Source organism: Mus caroli, unplaced genomic scaffold, assembly GCF_978045245.1.
Source record: "Mus caroli unplaced genomic scaffold, Mus_caroli_1 scaffold_9, whole genome shotgun sequence".
Classification (NCBI taxonomy): domain Eukaryota; kingdom Metazoa; phylum Chordata; class Mammalia; order Rodentia; family Muridae; genus Mus; species Mus caroli.
Window position 1 is genome coordinate 106,673,809 of NW_028227264.1, and position 24,134 is coordinate 106,697,942.

A 24,134-nucleotide genomic window follows, 5' to 3' on the forward strand; every position below is an offset into this window, starting at 1 on the left:
TTGAGAAGCTTCCTTAAAATAGAAACATATATGTTAGGAATTCAAATAAAGTCACCACATGAAAAAGGAGATAATGTCCCAACTAGCCATCTTAAACCACAGAGTAAAACCTTCACTGTCAGAAGGGGGTTACAACTTGTTGGGCCATTGGCCAATGGAACCCCTATATGTCACAGGTTACTGAGAAAGTTATTGATCTCTCTCAACAATCTGAGACTATAGGCCTATTGTGGAAGACAACACTCACCAAGCCATAAAACACAGAGAAATCGAACTGATTCCTAAATAGAAGTTTCACTGCTAGTGATCAGCATTTGTGCCCCTAGAAGGCATTCTGCACACTACCAGAAGGGGAAAGATAATCAATATTCTTAACTATAAACCCTATTTGTACTCGCATTTATAACAGTAACTTGCATACCAGACATACTGTTGCAATAGTTGCACAAAGGTTATAGGATGACCAAATTGTTTTGGGGGGCTGGAGGAGTTTGTTTGTTTGTTTGTTTACTTTGTTGTTGTTTACATTGGAGGTCACAGCCACTGCATGGGATGAAACCCACCTTTGACACTGCTCAAGAACCTGTGATTAGATAATTCTTGGCTTGGGGGAGAACATAATACTGTTATTCTGCCAAAAGAACATAGCAACAACAGCAATAAAGACTACTGCAAAAATGGCATATTGCTATGCCCATAGTGCTGTACTCGGCTCATATCAGAGGAAGTTAGTTTTGCACTGGAAGGGAATTAACACAGAGACCCATATATTGACAAGGTGCAGAAAGTGACTTTGCAGCATTCAGTCCTAAATGGGGTATCTTCATCAAACCCTTGCCTGGATGGAACTAGAAAATATCATCCTGCATGAGGTAGCACAATCACAAAAGAACACACATGGTAAGCACTCACTGATACATGTGGAGCAGAGACTGAAGGAAAGGCCATCCTGAGACTGCCTTATCTGTAGATTCATCCAATATTGCCTCCAAACGCAAACACTATTGTGGATGCTTCCTGATAGGAGCTTGCTATACCTGTTTTCCTGAGAGGCTCTGCCAGAGCCTGACAAATACAGAGGTGGATGCTCACAGCCAACCATTGGACTGAGCCCAGGGTCCCCAATGGGTTTGCAACAAGGAAACCTTCCCATAGGAAGAACACAATACCAACCAACCAACACCCCCCCCAGAGCTCCCAGGGACTAAACCACCAACCAAAGAGTATACATAGAGGGACCCATGGCTCCAGCCACATATGTAACAGAGGATGGCCTTGTAGGGCATCAATGGAAGAAGAGGCCCTTGGTCCTGTGAAGGCTCAATGCCCCAGTGTAGGAGAATGTGAGGGCAAGGAGGCAGGTTGGTAGGTGGGGGAACACCCTCATAGAAGCAGAGGGAAGGGAGTTGGGATAGGGGTTCTCTGGGGAGGAAACCAGGAAAGGGGACAACATTTGAAATGTCAATAAAAAAATTCAAGAAAAAAAGAAAAATTAACTAGAAGAGGAAAGAATAGATGTCAGATAATGAGAACTATATAATTATAATAATTCTGGAGAACCAATCATACATAAAACCTACATTTTTTTATTAATTAAATTTTTTTACTCCATGTTTTATCCACCCCCCCATCTCATCCACCTTCCTACTATTCCGCATCCCATACCTCCTCCATTCCCCTCTGTCTCCACTGAGATATCCACACCCCCCACCCCACCTGACCTCTAAACTCTCTGGGGCCTCCAGTCTCTTGAGGGTTAGGTGCATAAACTCTGGATGAACACAGACTCGGCAGTCCTCTACTATATTTTGTTGGGGGCCTCATGTCAGTTGGTACATGCTGCCTGATTGATGGTCCAATGTTTGAGAGATCTTGGGGTCCAGATTAATAGAGACTGTTGGTCCTCCTATAGGATTGCCCTTCTCCTCAACTTCTTTTAGTCTTCCCAAATTCAACAACAGGGGTCAGCTGCTTCTGTCCATTGGTTGGGTGCTAATACATGCATCTGATTCTTTCAACTGCTTCTTGGGTCTTTCAGAGGTCAGTCATGATAGATCCCATTGTGTGAGCTCTCCATGGTTTCAGTAATAGTGTCAGGCCTTGAGACCTCCCCTTGAGCTGGATCCCATTTTGGGCCTGTTGCTGGACCTTCTTTTCCCCAGGCTCTTCTCCATTTCCATCCCTGTAATTCTTTCAGACAGGAACAATTATAGGTCATAGTTGCAACTGTAGGATGGCAACCCCATCCCTCACTTGATGCTTTGTCTTCCTGCTAGAGGTGGACTCTATAAGTTCCCTTCCTATACTGCCAGACATTTCATTTAAGGTCCCTCCCTTTGAGTCCTGAGAGTCTCTCACCTCCCAGGTCTCTGGTGCATACTGGAGGGCTCCCCAACCTCTTTGCTTCCTAGGTTGCCTGTTTTCCTTCTTTCTGCTGCCCCTCAGGGCTTAAGTTCTTTTCCCTAACCCAATACCAGATCATGTTCTCCTCTTCCCCTCCACTCCCTCCCAGTCCACTTTCCCTCCCAGGTCCCTCCCTACTCCTCCCTCCCCACTTGTGATAGTTTTCTTCTCTCTCCCAAGTGGGACTGAGGTGTCCTCACTTGGGCCATTCAGCTTGTTGAGCTTTATGAGTTCTGTGGACTGTATCCTGAGTATTCTGGTTTTTTTTTTTTTTTTTTTTTTTTTTTTTTGGCTAATATCCACTTAGTGAGTACATATCATGCATGTCCTTTTGGGTCTGAGTTACCTCACTCAGCATGATATTTTCTAATTCTATCCATTTGCCTATATAATTCAGGATGCATTTTTTCTTAATAGCTGAGTAGTATTCCATTGTGTAAATGAACCACATTTTCTGTATTCATTCTTCTGTCATGGGACATCTGGGTTGTTTTCAGCTTCTGGCTATCACAAATAGGGCCACTATGAACATAGTGGAACACTTGCCCCTGTGGCATGGTGGGTCATCTTTAGGGTATATTCCCAAGAATGGTATCTCTGTGTCTTTCATTAGATCTATTTCCAATTTTCTGAGGAACCTCCAGGTTGATTTCCGGAGTGTTTGTACCAATTTGCAATCCCACAAGCAATGGAAGTGTTCCTCTTTCTCCACATCCTCTCCAACATGTGTTGTCACCTGAGGATTTGATCTTAGCCATTCTGATTGGTGCAAGATGGAATATCAGGGTCATTTTGATATGCATTTCTCTGATCAATAAGGACTTTGAACATTTCTTTAGGTGCTTCTCAGCCATTCGAGATTCCTCAGTTGTGAATTCTCAGTTTAGTTCTATACCCCATTTTTTTATTGGGTTGTTCATTTTTTGTTTGTTTGTTTTTGAACTTCTTTAGTTCTTTATATATTTTGGATATTGGCCCTCTATCTGATGTGGGGCTAGTGAAGATTTTTTTCTCAGTACGTAGGTTGCTGATTTGTCTTATTGACATGTCCTTAGCCTAACAGAAACTTTTCAGTTTCATGAGGTCCCATTTATCAATTCTTGACCTTAGGGCATGAGCTACGAGAGTTCTGTATAGAAAATTTCCCCTTGTGCCAATGAGTTCAAGTCTCTTTCCCACTTTCTCTTCTATTAGATTCAGTGTATCTGGTTTTATGTTGAGGTTCTTGATTTACTTAGACTTAAGTTTTGTACAAGGTGACAAATATGGGTCTACATACAGACAATCAGTTGTACCAACACCATTTATTGAAGATGCTTTCTTTTTTCCATTATTTATCTTTGGCTTCTTTGTAAAAGATCAAGTGTCCATAAATGTATGGTTTTATTTCTGTGTCTTTGATTCTATTCCATTGATCAGTGTGTCTGTCTCTGTACCAATATGATGCAGTTTTTATCACTATTGCTCTGTAGTAAAGTCTGAGGTCAGGGATGTTGATTCCCCCAGCTCTTCTTTTGTTGTTAAGAAGTATTTTCACTATTCTGGGTTTTTGGCCTTTCCAGATGAATTTGAGAATTGCTCTTCCCATGTCTTTGAAGAATTATGTTGGGATTTTGATGGGTATTGCATTGAATCTATTGATTGCCTTTGGTAGGACGGCCATTTTTACTATGTTAATTCTGCCAATCCATGAGCATGGGAGATCTCTCCATTTTCTGAGATCTTCTTCGATTTCTTTCTTGAAATACTTGAAGTTATTGTCATACAGGTCTTTCACTTGTTTGGTTAGAGTTACCCCAAGATATTTTATATTGTTTGTGCCTAGTGTGAATGGATTTGTTTCCCTAATTTCTTTCTCAGCCAGTTTATCATCTGTATAAAGGAAGACTACTGATTTATTTGAGTTTACTTTATATCTAGCTACTTTGATGAAGTCGTTTATCAATTGGAGAAGTTCTCTGGAGAATTTTTGGGATCACTTATTTATACTATCATATCATCTGCAAATAGTGATACCTTTATTCCTTCTTTACCAATTTGTATCCCCTTGATCTCTTTTTGTTTTCTTATTGTTCTAGCTAACATTTCAAGTACCACATCTTAAAATAAACATTAAACACACAAGAGAAAATGTGAATTCATGTAAAATTGGGAACATCTTCAGGAAATGTGTAAAAATGAGTAGTTTCACCCCAAAATCTCTTTGGGCTTTAAATGTCTTATGGCTATAGTTACCAAAAGATTACAAGTGAAAGAAGTTGGGTGGTGGTACAATCATCCAATCTCTACAATTTCTGAGATTTCTTGTTAGTCTACAGCTACTTCAAGATAAAATCTTAAAAGGCAAATGAAAAGACTAAATAGAATTATAAGAAACACACGTACATACACACATCATACACATAGTCTATAGATAGAATATAGAATGTAGATACATAAATAGATAGATAGGTAGATAGGTAGATAGATACATAGATACATAGATAGATAGATAGATGATTGATAGATGATAGTTAATAAAGCAATCATATTTTACGTGGAAACAGTGTATTTTCTACCATTTTTATATTTCTTGAGATTGTCGACTTAAATTTTAAAATAATATTAAAGTTATGGTTGAATAAAATGCAAGGATATAAACTTCAGCCATGATTATTTCTGAGTTATGCAATGTCAATATAAATTAAGTCAAATCTAAGCAGTAAAACCTAAGAAATTATGTTTATAAAATTTCTCCTCTTTTAATTAAATCCCATATTTCCATTCAAACTCCACATCTCAATATAAGTACCTTCCACATAGACAGAAACATAACATGCAAAGTTACACAGATAACTGGATCAATTATTGGTTATAATTTAAATTACTAAGACAAATAGAAAAGAATGTATCCTGCCCCGTTTTTCCCTAGTTTCATCCTGAAATCATCAGATAATAATGCCAGACAGGACTCTTTGCTACATCTTTACTAACCTTCCATAGGCCACATTCATAAATGAAACACTTCCCATTAGCAGGGAATACTTTGAAACCTGAATACAGTGCAGCCCACTTAATTCTCCAAGAGATCATTATCCAGCTGGTGTTAATCAAGGGCATTATTTCCCTTTATTCTCTCTTTTTGCTACCTATCTTCTCACCCTCCCACTTCTTACCACCTCCACCTAAAAAATAGAGACTCCCCAGAAGGATAAAATGAAAATGACTTGATTCTTTTATTTCCTGAAGGGCCCATTAGATGGAAAGCAGCCACTGTCTGCCAGAATAGAATCGGTTTATAGTATTCATACTTCAACTGTCAAAGGCAATTCAGACAAGAGCTGGTTATAAAACAAAATGGACTTCATTATGTATAATTTCACAAGTTAATAACTAGATAGTCCCTATCACCTATAATAGTCCTACCTTATTAAATAGCTCATCTGTTTTGCTGCCTTGTTATAAACAAAATACTTTTTCTCTAATATATTAGATTGTTTTCCCAATTTATACTTTATCTGGCCTTTAATCCTGCACCTGGGATACTACCTGGCTTGTAAAGGTGCTTGATAAATATTTGATGAATGACTAACTTACGAAAGGAAAAGGATAAAGGAAGGGGGAAATGAATTAAAGAATTAGTAAACTACAGAGCCAAGAAATATACTTTCATGAATATGTTAAGCCCATAAATATTACACAAATATAAATACAAATTTGTGTATGCATACAGGTACATGTGCATATGACTTATTTTTAAAGTTATGGCATTTATTTATAATAAATTAAAAATAAATAAAGAAGGATTACCCAGGTCAAGTGTGACAAGAAGTGAACCTGGTGCACCTTAGAATCTAACAAGTGTGAGTTTGCAGCCTAGATCTGCTGTCTATAGGCTGAGAACATTAGCCAGTTAAGTAAATATCCTGAACTTTTTTTTTTAACATCATTTGGTATTGAAAAAATAAACAACTATAGGATATATTATTGATTTAGTATTATATGTTTTGAATCCTATGGTATTTTAATACACACTCAAAACAACACACACTTGTTTACAAGTATTCAGAGATTCTCATCCTGTGAATCATGACCCCTTTGGAAGTGAATAATGCTTATATATGGGTTGGCTAAGAACATCAAAAACCACAAATATTTACATTAAGGTTAATAAAAGTAGCAAAATTAGAGTTATGAAGTAGCAATGAAAATAATTTTATGCTGGGTGTCACCACAACATGAGGAACTCTACTAAAGGGTCAGAGCATTAAAAAAGTTGAGAAGCACTAGTTGAAGAGAATTTTATTGAAGAATATTATTATTTCCAGAAAGTATGGCCCTTTGGAATAATTAGGTATTTAATAAGAAAACATAATATTCTCATTAATTTATTTTCATTAATTATAAAATTTAAACTAAGAATTTTATAAACAAAGAAAACTTAGGTAAAGAAAGACTTATCACATTGTACCTAATAACTCTATAATTACAACTTTTAAAATCTAACCTATAATTATAGACTTACTATTAATAACATATTAGACATATTTTAGAGATAATGAAGTGTTTACCATAGACACATGGAGATGTTAAGGTGCAGAATTTTAAAAACTACAAAAACAAATTAAAAACTTGATATCTTTCTAAAATCTAGTCTCTATACATGAAAGTAGTGTTTATTTCTCTAACTATAAGACAATTAACAATATACAGTAATTTCAAAGATATTCTAAAATTTATAAAACTAACATTTTTAATTCTTTTTCTTTTTTAGTGTTTGGTTCTTGAGACAATGCCACACATTCTAATACAGGGTGGTCTTAAATGTGTGAACATCCTCCTGCCTCAACCTCTGTAGTACAAAGATTAAATGTGTGAGCCATTAGACCATTTTAAATCATTTAATACTTTTTCTATAATAAAGTGATCTATTAACTTAATATCAACCTAGCTCTGAACTTTCAAATCTTTTTATTCTATTACACTATAGCAGTAGTTCTCAACCTTCCTAATGCTGCAGCCACTTAATATAATAACCCTCTTGTTGTAGTGGCCTTCATCCACAAAATTATTCTGTTGCTACTTTATACCTGTAATTCTCCTTCTGTTTTGAATCATAATGTAAATATTTGGTATGCATGATAGCTTAAAAGGGAGATGTGACCCACAGGTAGAGAACCATGTTGTTCCAGCCTACTTTCTTACTGCATATTCATTTTTTCTTCTATGTAACACAAACAAGAGAGACTGCCTTAGGTAGTAGGCACATTTGGTCTTGATGAACATAAATACTTGTTGGCTGTAAAAGACCCTCTACCTTAAGATTCAGGTAGGTAAAAAGTGAGCCACTTGACTGAGAACAAAGCTTAAACCCATGAAGAACTTTTATACTTAGATGCCTTTAGAGAGGGTTTATAGGCCATGTGAAAATTACGTGAATGAAAGATTCAAATACTATCAGAGTGTAACTTACATTGGAGCTCAGATGCCTGAAATGATAAAGAAGGTAAATATGCATATAGGCATATTAAAATCTTATCAACTGATGTACCCTGAACAATCTGCAGTGTTGATTTAAATATATGTTTAAATCTCTCTCTCTCTCTCTCTGTCTCTCTCTCTGTCTCTCTCTCTGTCTCTCTCTGTCTCTCTCTCTGTCTCTCTCTCTGTCTCTCTCTCTCTCTCTCTCACACACACACACACACACACACACACACACATATATATATGTATATATATATATATATATATATATATAGAGAGAGAGAGAGAGAGAGAGAGAGAAAGAGAGAGAGAGAGAGACTTGAATCTGAATCTCCCATTCTATTACCTGGCATTGATTTTTTTTTAATTATTGGTATGAGAAAAGCACAGAAGGGCATGAGCATATATACAGCAGATGTCTACGATTAAATAAAGATGAATTCAATAAGCATTTTTTTTTTGCCTAACTAGCACAGAGGATAACAAGATTAGTATATTTTTTAGGAAATAACTGGTGAAGATTTTAGGTTAAAAATTATTAGTCAGACTGGAAGGAAATAAAATGGAAGAGAACATGTGAGTCAGCTCTAAGAAAACAAAGGGACAGGCTTAGCAAGAAGGCTGATCAAAACATGAGCTCAATAATTGCTACGTTTGCTATTGTTTGTTGTTGTAATTATGGTATGATGATTGTCATGATTGAGAGGTAGCACACCAGTACAGAAGAAAGGGGTGACTCAGTCACAAAGTAAAGAATAATTGCATATGCATTTCCTTTTCAATAAATCATGGACTCCAGCAACCTACTTCACATTTTGGATCATCCTTAACATATTGAAATGAAGCATCTCATCTTTTTTTAGATCATTCATTTCCCCTAAACTGCCACAATTTTTATTGAATAACATAAAAGTGATAGAGGCTACACTATCATTTTTTAGAGAGAGAGGGAATATAGATAGATAAATAGAAAGATAGAGATATATGGATGACAGAGATGGAAAGAAACAGATGATAGACAGATAAATAGATAGATGATAGATGGATGGATAGATAGATAGATAGATAGATAGATAGATAGATAGAGATAGATAGATAGATAGATAGATAGATAGATAGATAGATAGATAGATAAGTAGATTGTAGAAAGATAGGTATGATGATATGATATATGGATAGATGGGTAGATAGATAGTAAATAGAAGATAGATAGATAGATAGATAGATAGATAGATAGATAGATAGATAGCAGATATGATAGACAGATAGGCAGATAATAAATTGATAGATAGATAGATAGATAGATAGATAGATAGATAGATAGATAGATAGATAGATATGATAGACAGGTACATAGATACACAGATGTATAGATTGTAGATAGATATGTTAGACAGGTTGGCAGATAAAAGATAGAGATGTATAGGTAGATAGATAGATAGATAGATAGATAGATAGATAGATAGATAGATAGATAGATAGAGAGAGAGAGAGATAGGTAGATAGATATGATAGATTCATATATACACAGATGTATAGATACATAGATATGCAAACAGGCAGATAGGTAGGTAGATAGATAGATACATGGGTGGAGAGATAGATGGATAGATAGACATAAGCTAAAAATATATTGATTGTAAAGACTCCTGAGAAATATATCTCTGTACTCTACTAAGCATGCCACTTATCATGGTCTGTTTGACTTGAATCTTGCCTCTTGTATATGCAGAAGAAAGTATGTATCAGGACAAAGAGTTATGGGGGTGGCAAGAAGGACTACTACATATAAATGTATTCAAAGGTAAACCAAACCAACAACTTTAATAACTACAAACATACTGTGAGTCCTAACATTTTAGTGAGTGTTTGAAAAAATTTTTCAAATATTCATACTTAGATGAATTAATTAAGCTATTTTTCACCATCTTCTCATAAAATATAACACTGAAGCATACTGCACATGATGAATAATGTGGTCATTATAGATTTTCCTTAAGCCAGAAACTAATGGGGAATTCTTAGGATGAAGATTAATACTGTATTCTCCTGCTCAGGAAACAGTAATTGTCAGCTGATTTAAAGCTCCCTCCCTACTGTTCTGTATGTTTGGCACAGTAAAATACAGCTTGTTTTATCACAGTGCAAATATTGTTGCATAGCTAGTACGAAATTTATCAAATATTTCTGAGATATAAATCCAGATATTTTTATTTATCTTATGCCACTAGTCTTTATATACATAAATAAATTAGTATTATATGTTTCAGAGGAGAACAGATACAAGAAGAAAGAAATACTAAAATTAATTGAAATTGTTATAGAAGCAATACAGTGTATTTAGAACAAAAATAGGTTAGATTCAAATCTAGGTTTGTCATCTACTTGAGAGTTTTGGACATTGTCAGACTCCTGACAATGTCTGTACCTCCATTTCCATAGGCAAAACACTGTTTTTACATCATATGGTTGTGGTAATATTCAACAAGTTAAAGTACTCAGAAAAGTGTCTTGCGACTATGTGGCTATAACAAAGGTCGGCTGGTTTGTTTTAACCCTGTCTGTGTTCATTAAAATACTTAATAATGGCAACCATCCTCTAAATTATTTCCTCTTAACCAACTATAATGAGATGATTTGTATCATAATAAAACTTTTAGAATCTCAGTAGCTTACAAAAATATTTGTCTGTCATTCGTGCTACCACATTGTGGTTCGGAGAGGATTTCCCAATGCACTGTATTCTATTCAATGTTGCTAGGCAATCTACATTTACTCAGTGCTGCCTGCTTGGTTAGCCACAAGGCTTAAAGTTGTAGCAATGACATTCTTCACACTCAAGCGACAAGTCTTATTCCATTTACTACATTATACAAAGCTTAGCACACAATCACACTTGTCCAGAGATACCCAACCTTTCCCTCCACTCTGTGGAGCCTAAGGTAGAGAACACATGAGAGGGGAAGACACCAAACATTGAGGTATATCCCAGATGCGATTTACAATTTTCCCATTTCATATTTATTTGGGACAAGGCAAGGTTGAGCAAACAGATCCAGGATTCTAGATCACAAATTCTAAAACACTGAATAACCTTTACTTTTATTTTGTGCTAGCTATCAAAGTTAGGGTATCTGAGATTTCCCCATTGATGTGACTGCCTACCTTCATCTCATTTTGATTAAATGAAGAGTCAGAAAATTTAGTTTAGCTCTCAATTGAGAGTCAAAAATGAGAGAAGATAGATAAAACATAAAATGACATTAGGTAAAATGTTGACTTAGTTCTCAGTGTCTATGCATTCATTAGCACAATGTTATTTAGCAAATGATCAATAATACAGATTTTATGTCTCCTCAACAATGAAAAGTGTTATCATTCCATCTTAGTTAACTTTTACAAGTATCCATATAGATCAACAAGAGAGACTGAGAATCCTTTATTTTTCACTTCTCAATATTCCTTTTAAATATTAGCAGATATATATATATATATTGGAAGTGTTATTATCCTAATAGCCAAACCTGAACAGAAGGTAATTCTATTATCCAAAGCTTACAGTTTTAGGTAGCTTGGTTACTTACCTAAAAGACATAAAATTATACTCTACCCCTCTCTAGCTTAGTGTTTGAAAGTCCTTATGTTTTTGGCTTTGTTTGTTTGTTTGTTTATATTTGTTTTTCTTTTTCTTCAACTGATTCTTTCACACCCAGAGCTCTTGTATTATAGGGTTTTTTTAAAAAAAATAATTATTATTAAAATAGTAACTTCTTTTTATCCACCACCACGGACCTCATTCAGCAACAATAGCAGAAAAAGCAAATATAATTAGCACCCTTGAAATAACAATCTTTTGCTCTGTGATTTAGATAAAGGATTTGAGTTCTACATATATATGTTCTTACCACTGTAATTTACAGAGTTTAGTGTGCACAGATATATATTTATATATATTGTAAAGATTCATTGGCCTCCAGAACTTCTCCTGCACTGACTCACGATAGGGAAAGCAAAGATCTCTTCTGTTAAATGACTCCAAAAAAAAATGAAGCAAGTAACTCTAACCACTGCATCTCTCTCTCTCTCTCTCTCTCTCTCTCTCTCTCTCTCTCTCTCTCCCTCTCCTCCTCTCCCTCTCCACCTCTTCTCTCTTCCCTCTCTCTCCTCTCTCTGTCTCTCTCCCTCCTCTCTTGCTTTCTTCTCTCTCTGTCTTTCTCTGTCTCTGTCCCTCTTCCACTCTGTCTTCTTCTCTCTTTCTCCTCTCTCCCTCTCCCTCTCTCTCTCTCTCTCTCTCTCTCTCTCTCTCTCTCTCTCTCTCTCTCTCTCTCTCTCCATCCCTATTCTCTGTCTCTCCTCTCTCTCCTTTCTCCTCTCTCTTCCTCAGTCCTTCCCTCCCTCCCTCCCTCCCTCCCCTCTCTGTCTTTCTGTGTGTCTCTCTCCCTCCCCTTTCTTCTCTCTGCCTCTCTCCCTCTCCTTTGCTTTCTCTGTCTCTCTCTTTCCTCTCTCTTTTTCTCTGTCTCTGTTTCTCTCTCCCTCTTCCCCTCTTTCTCTCCTCTCTGTCCTCTCTCTCCCTCTCCCCTCTCGGTCTTTCCTCTCTCTTTTTTCTCTCTCCCTCTCCCTCCCCCTCCCCCTCCACCTCCCCCTCGCCCTCCCCCTCGCCCTCTCCCACTCCCTTGTCTAACAAGGGCTGGAACAAAGGCAAAGTAAGGTCCCATGAAGGAGGCACTAAGAGTTCAGATTTTCTCCCCACACCTGGGAGTTGATCTGTCCCAGCTGATTGAATTTCCATTGTTCATTGATTGTGCTATTTGCCAGGCAATCCATCCTTGCTTATGTAATCGCAGCATTCCTGTAGTTCACCGTGTTCTGTCCTGAAGGTTCAGTAGTGTGACAGGCTGAGAAAATTAGATCCTGCACAGCACCAAGCTCCTGACCTTCAGAATACAAAATAAGGCCCATCTTTTAAAATTGGTCTTTCCCTGATGAGGTTATTTGAGGGACACTATTTCTAACAGGTGATATTTCATGCTGACCATGTGCCTTCTTAAAACATATTTATATCTGTAAAGATGGTTCATTTGAAAATTTAAGTACACCTGTACAGGTGTTATGAATAAATCTGCTTAATTTAAAGCTTGTCAGGAGGGGCCCCGTGTCTCACCCTCAGACAAAACTTTTATTTCAAACTAGAATTGAAGATGACTTTGACAACATCTGAATATATTATTTCCTTGAGTACTACTGAAACATAGATGTCAGGTCGTCCTAAGACACACACACACACACACACACACACACACACACAAGACCTATGAGAAATAGTGTTTATGCTAATTAGGCTTATTCATTCTGCAATCTGTGTATAAATCAGAAAATTCTGCACATGATAAAGACATATAATGTGAAAGGGAAATACAAATTGATAAATAGGAGCAACATTTTATATAATCCTATATTTAAAACATACAATAAGTGACTGAATGTTCCAAATACTTTAATGGTAATCAGATTTGTTTTAACAAACAGCCAGTTCATTATAGAGAACAAATCACTGCCTAGTATCATATTATTTTCTCTTTGCTTTGCAATAAACTCAAATTCACAGAAAAGTTGCAAGCACAGGAAAGCTTGCTTCCCAACAAGTTTCTGACACAATGCCAAATGACTCCAGAATAAATTACCTCCTAATCAGTACAAACAAGGGTCCCCTGGAGAGCCACCATCTAACCATCAAATCGAGGAAACTCACACTGACATATGACAGCATAATCCTCAATTCCAGTTCAGGGTCTTTAATTGTCCTTTAAAAAAAATGTCAATTAAAACAAACTATATCCAATTCTGAATTACCTTTCACAAGTAGTTCAGGTCTCTTTATTCTCTTTCAATTTAGAACAATTTTTCTGTCCAAATCCTCCTTGAAATGATTCAAGATTTGGCACCCAGCTTCTGAAACAGTTGCCTAGGTATTTGTAGACCAAGATTCTGGGCTCTGATCCAGGACCACTGAAGTTATATTATAACTAACCATCTTTGCCCTACTCTAACTGGCTGTATGGCCTCTTGGGAAGATTGGCTTCCACTCCTCCTGTGTGCAAAGCACATGAGCATGACTAACTCTGTCGCACCCAGTAAAACAATAATGGAAACACATGCAAACCTATCTTGTAGAGTCCATGACTTAAAGAGCATGCATTAAAAATAATTAAAAAAAAAAAACTATTTCCTTATCTTGTCTGCCAGGATCATAATGAATTGCTGTCAGGCTCATTTGAATCATTACAGGGTATAATAAAATAATAAATAAATAAATAAAACCTAAGTAGCTCTGAATTTCATCATCTAGATTTTGCTATCTTGTTTCTTCCAAGAACTTCCAGCACCAAAAAGAACAAAACACAAAGCACAAAATGTCCAGCTTGCAAAATCACTGAGCTCTGAAGCAATGAGTTTCCAAATAAACAAAATTCCTTTCCTTCCTCGTTTCTTCACTTCAACCTTGAAGCACACATGTCCCCAAAAGAGGACAGAAGAAAAAGATAGCTAGTGAACAAGTCAACTTTCACTTGACACTGGAACTTCAATGAGCTGTTTTTCTGCCTCTCCATCTTGTCACTGTCAAATAAGTCCACAGAAATTTTCTGCCTGCCAGCAGGTCACTCTACAACACACTTCTCTATCCTTGGCACGGTTCTCTCTCTCTGTGGCCATCGCCTGATTAAACATCACAAAGTACTTTTGAGTAAGAATTAAATATCTTCCAATCCGATAGTCTTAAAACAGGACTAGAGTACTTGAACACTATAGACTTTCCCATTTAAAAGAGAAATTCATCCCTTCTTTATTCTTCATAACATTAAAGGACACTCCTTTCTTTAATGACATGTTCTTGAACAAGTTCCATCCAGTCCCATGACAGTCATTTTTATGTCTTGGATTTCTTCACAAAGTTTAATCCTTACATGTGGCCTTTCCCTGCCCCCTCCCATCCTGTTCTACTCCTCCCCTGTCAATCACTCAGTCCCTCCCTCCCTGCCCCTTGACCCCCTTTCTCCCCATACCTCCTTCACTAGTTAAAATATCACCACTTTTCAACTTTTACTCAAATCCAAAATTCCAGATTACGTTATCTCATAGTTTTCAGGCAATTGTCTTTCATTCCCCAATCAACTCCTAAACCTCGATGATGCATGATTCAGTTCCCCTTGTTATGGTATCTCATTCCCTTCAGCGAAGTTCCCTCCCAAGCCCCCTGCCCTTTCATTTAATGTTTCTGAGGCTCCTGTTCTCATTCCTCCTGCTTATGCCTGGCTTCACTGGGTCCACCACTCCAGGTTAAGGCTCCTCCAGTAGCTCTAAGCTCTGTACTCTACACCTACACAAGAACTACGGAAACATAAAGTCAAGTGTGACCGAGAATGTTTTTATCTCTTTAGCCTTAAGCATAACACGGCACTAGAGCTTCTCTACTTTAGAAGAAAGTGCTTACCCTGGTCAAAGCCAATGAGCAGAACAAGCAGAACATGAGGCAACAGAGGTGGAAACAGTAGTCAAGGGGGTTAGACAAATATTACCATACAGAAACCGTTCTCCTTCTCACCTTTCTCCCTCCCCCTCTCCTGCCCATCCTCTAACCCCAGTCTCTCTCCCTCTCTTTCTTAAGGGCAGGGTTTAGTGGTGTTTATAAGAGGAATTCAGACAAGCTGGGCATGGTGGTGCACGCCTTTAATCCCAGCACTCAGGAAGCAGAGGCAGGTAGATTTCTGAGTTCGAGGCCAGCCTGGTCTACAAAGTGAGTTCCAGGACAGCCAGAGCTATACAGAGAAACCCTGTCTCAAAAAACAACAACAACAAAAAAAAAAAACCAAACAAACAAAATAAAAAAAACAACAACAAAAAAAGAAACTCAGACACAGAGCTCTTTGCAAAATGTTTTAAAATGTTTAATTTCAGATAAAATAGCCAAATATTTATATGATAATTACAATTTGAAACACACACAGCCACACAGCACCGCTACCATCACCATCACCACCACCACCACCACCACCACCACCACCACCACTACTACCACCACCAGCACCTTCAAGATTTCAGAACCATAATGGAAGAACAAAAAGAGGCCAAGGATAGACAAGAGTGTAAAGAAATGCTGTCTTATGAGTGAGATATGGGCCACAGCACTCACGAACTCACAACTGACCTGTTGGTGTGTACAATGTCGGAGGCAGCGAATAAACATTCCATCATACATGAAGGAGGGACTGGCTCATGGGACTCTGTCCCACCTGTGAAGTCATGGCATGAAGAGTATAGGAAGGCAAGGAAGAGATCATCGTCTTCATAGAGGTAGCCTCTGGAGTTACTTAAGCTCTGATAGATAGCTTCATATGTGTGTCTTGGCTAAATACAATGGGTCACAAAACAAGATTTGTAAAATAAAATTGAAACTATGAAAGTGGGATAGTGACTTGGTGGGGAAAATGGGAACTGATGGAGTAGGGTAAGAATAAGAGACGGTAGAGAGAGGACTATAATAATCAAAGGGCATAATGTGCTTGTACAATATTATGAAAGGACACATTAATAAACACACACAAACATAAATAAATAAAACATCACCTCAAGCAGTCACAGTTATACGCAGACCTCCCCAGGATTATGACCCAGAGCTTATGAAGCTGTAAATGCCCTTGCTCGATGCTACTCCAGAATTTTTGAAGCCATTATGCAACTGCCTTCAATAAGCCAGCATGGCTGACTCAGGAAAAAAAAAAAAAAGAAAGAAAAAAAAAGAAAACTGTAAAATCCATGGTGCACTGTTAACTAACTTCCAAGGGCCTTAAGTATTTCTTATCTCTAGGGATTTACCATGCTGTGCTGTTTGTCACACAAAAATGTCCTGCTAACTTTCAGAGTTCTACTTCAAGATCTAGAATTCCAAGACTAGTATTTTTTTTTCTTTAAATCCTTCTTGGCACACACTAGCTCATAAAAATATCTGCCCTGCTCTCTGTATGACAGTTACACCCAGTCCACCCCATTATCGTTTTGTAATGATGTCCTTGATGTACCATCTTGAATCCTTTTATGACCTCTCCAGTCGTTTTCTCTATAGTGAAGACACAGTGAATAAGAGCTTGGTATCCTTAAAGTCTTCTGAGCCAATTTAAGACTTAGCAGGATTAATGTATTGTACATTAAAACCAAGCAGGAAATGAACACCTTGTACTTCTTCAAACCACATGATTTCCACTAGGGGAATGTTAATCTAAATTAAATAATTTTCTAGTAATCTAAATTAGTCTCTTTCAGTTTTTAATAATATGTATTTGGTTTATATACCCTTTTTTCATTTATAATACTTTTCAATTTATAAAGATACACACTTGATTCTTATTCAATATCTGAGACTCGTATTTATTTATTTATTTATTTATTTATTTATTTATTTATCTATTTATTGAGTTTGGAACACGCTAAAGGTATACCTGTAGAGGCCAGAAGACAACTTTGCAGAATTGATTCTATCCTCCCAACAGATGGATTCCAGGAGTTGAACTGTTTCCCATATTTGGTGTTAGGTGCCTATACCCACTAAGTCATTGCATCAGCCCCCCAGAAACTGAGAATCTTAACACTGAGCATCATTTAAATAAATCTGAGATAAAATTGAATTCCGATGCTTCTATAGAGAAGAATCAATCTCGATAGCTCAGAACCTAAACTACAATCTGAATAAAGAACTAAATTGCCTAATAGTGGAGAGTGGGGCAGTGGCATTTCAATTTCAGGACAGGCAAAAGAATGTCTAATCCTCAGAGAAAAAGGACCCAGAATGCCAACTATTGTGTTCCAAGATTAAAGACATTACTAGAATTTCCAGTTGCTCCCCTTCTGATTAAAATGCCCCAAATAGAGACATTATTACCCAGAAAGCAAAGTATCAAGAAGGCGTGACCATGCTATGAGCAAAGCTTTTTGTTTGTTTGGTTGTTTGGTTGTTTGGTTGGTTGGTTTTGGTTGGTTTCTTTGTTTCTTTGTTTGTTTTGGCAACTTTAAACCACCGGTTTAATGCTGGCCTTCCCTGTTCAGTGATCTCAGAGCAAAGAGCTAGAGATGAGTTTCCGTGAGCTTCTTATGTGGCAAAACGTACATGACATCCTCAAAACTTATATCCCATGTTTGTGTGCCTGTGCATGTGAGATATTCGGAGACTTTGTGCCATGTGTGTTAAGTGCTTTGATAGACCCACACATTCTGAGAAAAATCTCATGATTAGTAAAATGACAAGATGGGCTTTTACTGAAAGAGAACACACGAAGCTGGAGGTGAGTACTCAGAAATCAGACACTGAGCCAAAGTATGCCCCCGCCACAACTGGAAACCTGAAGTTGCCCATAAGCAATCCCCCTGTTCTGCTTGAGAAAGTAGGCACATCAGCTCGTGGTTACACTCACTTACTACTCAAATACAGCAATGAAACTCCTCTTGCCTAAAATGCTGCTATTGGACTATTGTCTTTAAAAACGCATGCTATCTCTACTCTAGGCACAGAGATACTTAGGACGGTGAAGAACATTTGCCTTTCTTAGTGTTTGGCCCTATTGGTAATCACTAACCAAACAGGAATATCCACAAATTATATAACAATACAGTATAATAATAGCAGTAACTCAAAAGGAAGCCATCTACTGAATGAAATGGAACTTTGCTCCCCCATCTCTGTCCACTTCAACTTTGCCACGCCAACCAAATGACTTCAGGAACACTGAATGAAACCTCTGAACTTAATGAGACTAAAAACTTGTATTAATCATTTTGATCTTCTAGGATGGCAGGAGAGAGGTAAGAGAGATCGTGACCCTAAGAGTAAAAAGATGAATAATTCAGGTTCAACATTAGCAAATGCTAGTGATCTACCATGGATTGAAATGATTTACATACAAATTTTCAAAAGTTCTTGTTAAAAGCAGTATGTTACTTGCACAACTTTTAAAATTTCCACTAAAAGTTTGAGTTTAAAGAAGAAAAACAAGCCTTTGGAAGGAGCTGATGTGTCCTAAGTCACCTTCTGCCATGGGCATTAATTTTTCTTTCTTTGTTGTTTCTTGGACCTTCACTGACCCATGCTGGGCCTATGGACTCAAGTTCACTCTCTCTTCTGTCACTGCCATTGTCCAAGACGTATTTGACTATCTTCAGGTTTCAGTGACAGTATCCCAGTGACCTCTTTGTAAAATTGTTAACTTTGTTTATTTATTTAGTGTGTGTGTGGATACAGATATCCCCTCCCATTAAAAAAAAAAAAAAAAAAAAAAGAAGAAGAAGAAAAGAAAAAAACTTTTGGAAGTCTGTTCTCCTCTCCTGCCCCGAGTGTCCCCAGGACTGAACTTAAGCTGTCAATACTGGCATCAAGAACCTAACCTCTACCAACTGAGCCAAGCTCACCAGCCCCCAGTGACCTTTTACCTGAAATCTTTGCATATTGGTTTTGTGGTAAAGGTGGCCACATAAGATTATTACAGATTATACTGAGCGTTGAGAACAACCTCAGGTGACAATCTCTGTTGTCATACGAAGGGCAATAAAAAAGCTTCCTGTTCCTACCATGATTGCAAAATGAAAAATTAAAAGTTAGCTTTTTCTGTAATAACAATTACAGTCTAATCCACAGGGTCACCCAGTCTTGTTTCTTTAATCAGCTAATCCTCAAACGAATGACTTGATTTTAAAGAAGAAAAAAAAAATAAAACCATGGAGATTAAGTCACAGGCAATGTGTTCCAGAGAGCAAACGCTGTTACTCACCCATGGCTATATACTTACTGCCTAGTTTGCTGTCACCACACAAAAGTGAATGGATCATATACTACTAGAATAAGAAATGAAATTGTGTCTGTCGGGGGTGGGGGAAGGGTATATTCACATTTGAAAGAATCACCATGAAAACATTCCCACAAACAAAACCCAAAGGGAACAAGGCAGGATGAAGGCGCAGAACAGACTCCTCTCACTCTCATTACAGATGCTCTGCTCTGAGAACAAAGTCATCACCGGAACAGACAGAGGGCAGCTTGACCAATGCATTGCCCTCATCTGCTAAGAAGCTCTTTTTTTCAAATTTTACAGATAATATTTCCTAATAACTAGCAGATGGGAGAAGCCATATCCTTAAAGGGCTAGGCACCCAGAAACTCCATGTCTGTGGGCCTCACTCTCTCAGTAGCCTAAAGACACTTTTCTACAATGTCTTCTCCTTTGAATATAAAAGCAATGTTTGAAAGAATTTATAATTGAAACGTCAAGATGAAAGCTTTCTTCCTACGGAGACTCCATGGGTCACCTGGCCTCTATCAGCCCCTAGGCAATCCTTGGGTTTCATATGCACAAGCCTCTGGTACCTGGCACACTATCTAATTCTCCATTTACCCCAACTCCTTTCTCTCACTTCTCCAGATAACACAGTTACAGTGTCCGTTACTTCAGGCTGTCTGGTATCCTCTTGAACTTTGATACTAAGATCACTTCAGCTTTGAAATGATGAGATCTAATCTTTCCAGGGCTTGCTCAGTTACCTTTTACTTCAGCCCTTCCCCCTTTCTCCCTCCATAATTCCCTAGTCTATTACATACTCTGTTTACACAGGATCTCCTCTTCCAGTCAGCAGAGTCCAGGCAAGGCAAACCTTTGTTTTCCTAAGCCTTTGTTTTGGTCACTCAACATCATCCCCACTGCCAAGCAGGGCCTTGGCAAGTAAACCTCTGTGGCACCGGGATCACCCTAGATAACCAAGAACTTCAGAAGGAGAATGTAGGACAGCTATGAGAATGAAACCAACAAACAAGCAATAGCTGAAGGCATCGTACATTTTGATTTTCTTTTCATTCTTAGAACTTTAGATCCCTGGTCCCAGACCTTCCAGCCTTGGCATCTAAGAAGTTAGGAGATAATGGAAATGACTAAGACACCAACTCACCAACTTGTGGAAGGCGGGTATCTGCTCTCTAGAGTTTTGGTCCAGGGCTTGTACCAACTGATCTGCTCAGCAGCTTTACCCCAGAATCTCTCGGGGTCAGCCACAGAGGCTGCGAAGTGGGTCTTGTACTCGCCACCACTGCCGGTGGTCAGAGCCCTGCAACCCCTGCCCCCAAACCCGGCCACCAAAGCCCTTCGGGTCACAGCGGCTCCTCTTACTGAAGGAGATCCTGGCAGAGGTGCCCCAAGCGTCCCGGCGCCTGTGACTTTGCGACATTGCAACCAGGATGGCTTCATACTTTCTCTCTGTCCCTAGCTGCAGCCCGAGCAGTTTGCAGTCCCAACAGCTGTGGCAATGCCCCCGAGGGGGAGCCTGCAGGAGGCGGGGCTAATCAAGAGGTGAGCCCCTAGCCCCGAAGTTTGGAAGTCAAACTGAAGTCCGCGAGAAAATCCGACCTGGAGTCAGCAAGAAAGCAACAGGCTGGAACGGAGGCCTGGGGAAAGTGGGCAGGAGTTTATAGCGGTTGAGTTGCGTCACCCCTAAATTCAACTCTTACACGCATTTTCAGCCCATGACAGTCACTTGTCATTTGACAGAGTGTTTATAGGACTTAGATACACACAAAGACTCCTAGAAAAAGCCCAAAGGGCCCAATGACTTATTTAAAATAAAGTGTGCGTCTCTTTCCTAAAGCAAAAGCACATAACTTGGACATTATAGTGAGGCTCTGGGATATCATTTTCTTTTACACATTTATTTCTTTGTTTAAAATTCAACTCAAACCCTACTTACTAAAACCACAAGCAGCTCCGGGACATCATTTGCTCCAGGATTTCCTGGCAGCCTAGAGGAGGTGTGGAAGGAGGGTTACCCAGCAGGGGGGAGGGCGTGTTTCCAGGAGTGATTGACACGCCTGGCCACTAGCGACAACAGCGAACTGAGACCAGGAGGCACCTGCCTGTCCATTCCACAGTATTTAGGACTTGGAACCTTTCCTCCCTTCTAATGACCCCTTTGGAGTTATTCTGACTCTCTTTGAAAGAACACACGGTTGTGAGATTTCTTTGGAGTAACCATACCATATAACCCTGAAGAAACTAGAATTCACTGTAGTGTACGTACCCCTCGAGAGGGTGAATTGTGTAATGTGTGGATTAAGTCTCAGAAGGCTATTCTCAAACAAATAAAAAGATAAAATGACTCTTAAGAAAGATGAAGCTGAGAAAATTTAAAACACACAGGTGTGTTTCCCTGCCTGGCTTCGCCTTTCTACAGGACCTGCCTTCTCTCACAATTCAATGAAAGTCACAATCTTTTGCTTTAATATCGTGCCAAGCCCACTCTGTTTTAGCGTCATAATATTTGAAGTTTTAAGTGTAAAAATAATGTATTGTCAAGTCTTAGGTGAGAAATGGTGGAATGCCCTGGACCCTGTAAAGAACCATAAATTAGAAAGCAGTAAACAAATGATCCTGCAGGCAGAAAATGATGCGGAGATAAAGGCTAAACTTTGCAGGCATGAATCTAATCCAAGACCAGAGAAAAATAACTTTTAAGTAACCCCCCTCAGCTATTTTCCTTAACTAAGCAGCAAGACTCCATACTTTTCCTACCCAACCAGAGCATGTTTTATTCCTCCCAACTTTCTTAGAAGAAGACTGCCATCGCCTAAATCAAAATCCTTTCCATCTCTAACCCCCTTGTTTCTCCTCAATGATGCCCTCTGACATACAAATTTCATGGACTCCAAATTATTACCGTGAGATTGCTTTATAATTTCAACTAAATATAATTAATTAAATATTCACATATATATTCTCATTTGCAAAAACCACACCAAATAAGAGCCAAACTGGGTAATGGTAGTGTTACGGACTCAGCAAGGACATAGAGAACTGGAGGAGAACAAGGAGGAAGACAAGGAGGAAGAAGAAGGATGGAGGGGGAGGAGGAGGAAGGAGAAGGAAAGAGGAGGAAGGAGGAAGTGAGAGGAGGAGTAGGAAGAAGGAGAAGGAAGAAAGAAGAAAAACAAGGAAGAGGAGAAGGAGAATAAAAGGAGAAAGAAGAGGAGGAGGAGGAAGAAACCAAATGAAAGACTTGAAAGAAACTAGATCTCCTAGCATATGTCTTAAAAGCAAGGAAGGCAGAATTGGATTTAGCTTCTAAGAGAGAATAATCTTTGCTAATACCTGGAATATCTCAGGACTTGGAGCCTTGGATTCCTTTGGCTATTCAGAATGAAGGTTATGGCTTCATTCAAGAGAACTGACCATAAAAATACAGGCAAGGTAAATCCCCATGTTGTCAGATGAAAACCCTTTCTCTGGAGACACAAGACATCACATAATGTTGATGTTTTTACATAAATTATATGGAATAGATAGTGCGTCTGGACATAGAGGTGGTAGCTGTGTACAAATTACTAAGCACAGGAAATGCTTAAAAGACTCGACTGCTGAATCTGTTCATAGTGCAAACACTACAACATTACCTGCTGAAACTTGGAATGCTCCACTCACTTTCCCATGCTGTAATTTCTGTGGCGGTAATCTGAATGGATATAGCATATCAGATGATTGATATAAGATATAAATGAATATGCAAATTGCATTAGGGCAATGGTAAGCCAAGCTAATTCCAGGTAGCAGTAAAGTTCATAAACAAGCTCTCCGGTCAGAAAAGCGCTGGGGTAGCTAGGGCACAGGGTCGGCTGACACTCCCCAGCTACCCACAACACCCGCCACAAGATCTTAAGACTTCTGGTGAGTGGAACACAGCTTCTGCTCCAATCCAATTGCACGCGGGACCTGAGACTGCATTAGTTAGGGAAGCAGAAAACCGGCCTGAGTAGGACCACAGGCATCTTCCAGCCAGACCAGCACCAGAGTAGCTAGAGCGCAGGGTCAGCTGACACCCGCCAGCTACCCACAACACCCACCACAGGATTTTGAGACTGCTGGTGAGTGGAACACAGCTTCTGCTCCAATCTTTAAACAGTGACAACGATAACAACTAACCCCAGAGATTACCAGATGGCGAAAGGTAAACGTAATAATCTTACTAACAGAAACCAAGACCACTCACCATCATCAGAACCCAGCATTCCCACTTCGCCCAGTCCAGGGCACCCCAACACACCGGAAAAGCTAGACACGGATCTAAAAGCATATCTCATGATGATGGTAGAGGACTTCAAGAAGGACTTTAATAACACACTTAAAGAAATACAAAGGAACACTGATAAACAGGTAGAAGACAGTAAAGAGGAAGCACAAAAATCCCTTGAAGAA

General features: G+C 38.6%; 1 protein-coding gene across 1 annotated transcript in view; it reads right to left on the bottom strand.

Moving 5' to 3' along the window:
• The window catches only part of Acss3 (acyl-CoA synthetase short chain family member 3), a 193,712-nt gene extending 172,437 nt beyond the window's left edge, over nucleotides 1-21,275 (bottom strand). The window contains exon 1 of the mRNA XM_021174594.3: nucleotides 20,845-21,275. Within this exon, the coding sequence (XP_021030253.1) occupies nucleotides 20,845-21,140 (296 nt within the window). The 5' untranslated portion in view covers nucleotides 21,141-21,275. The remainder of the gene's footprint in view (nucleotides 1-20,844) is intronic.
• Between the last annotated feature and the right edge of the window lie 2,859 nt (nucleotides 21,276-24,134).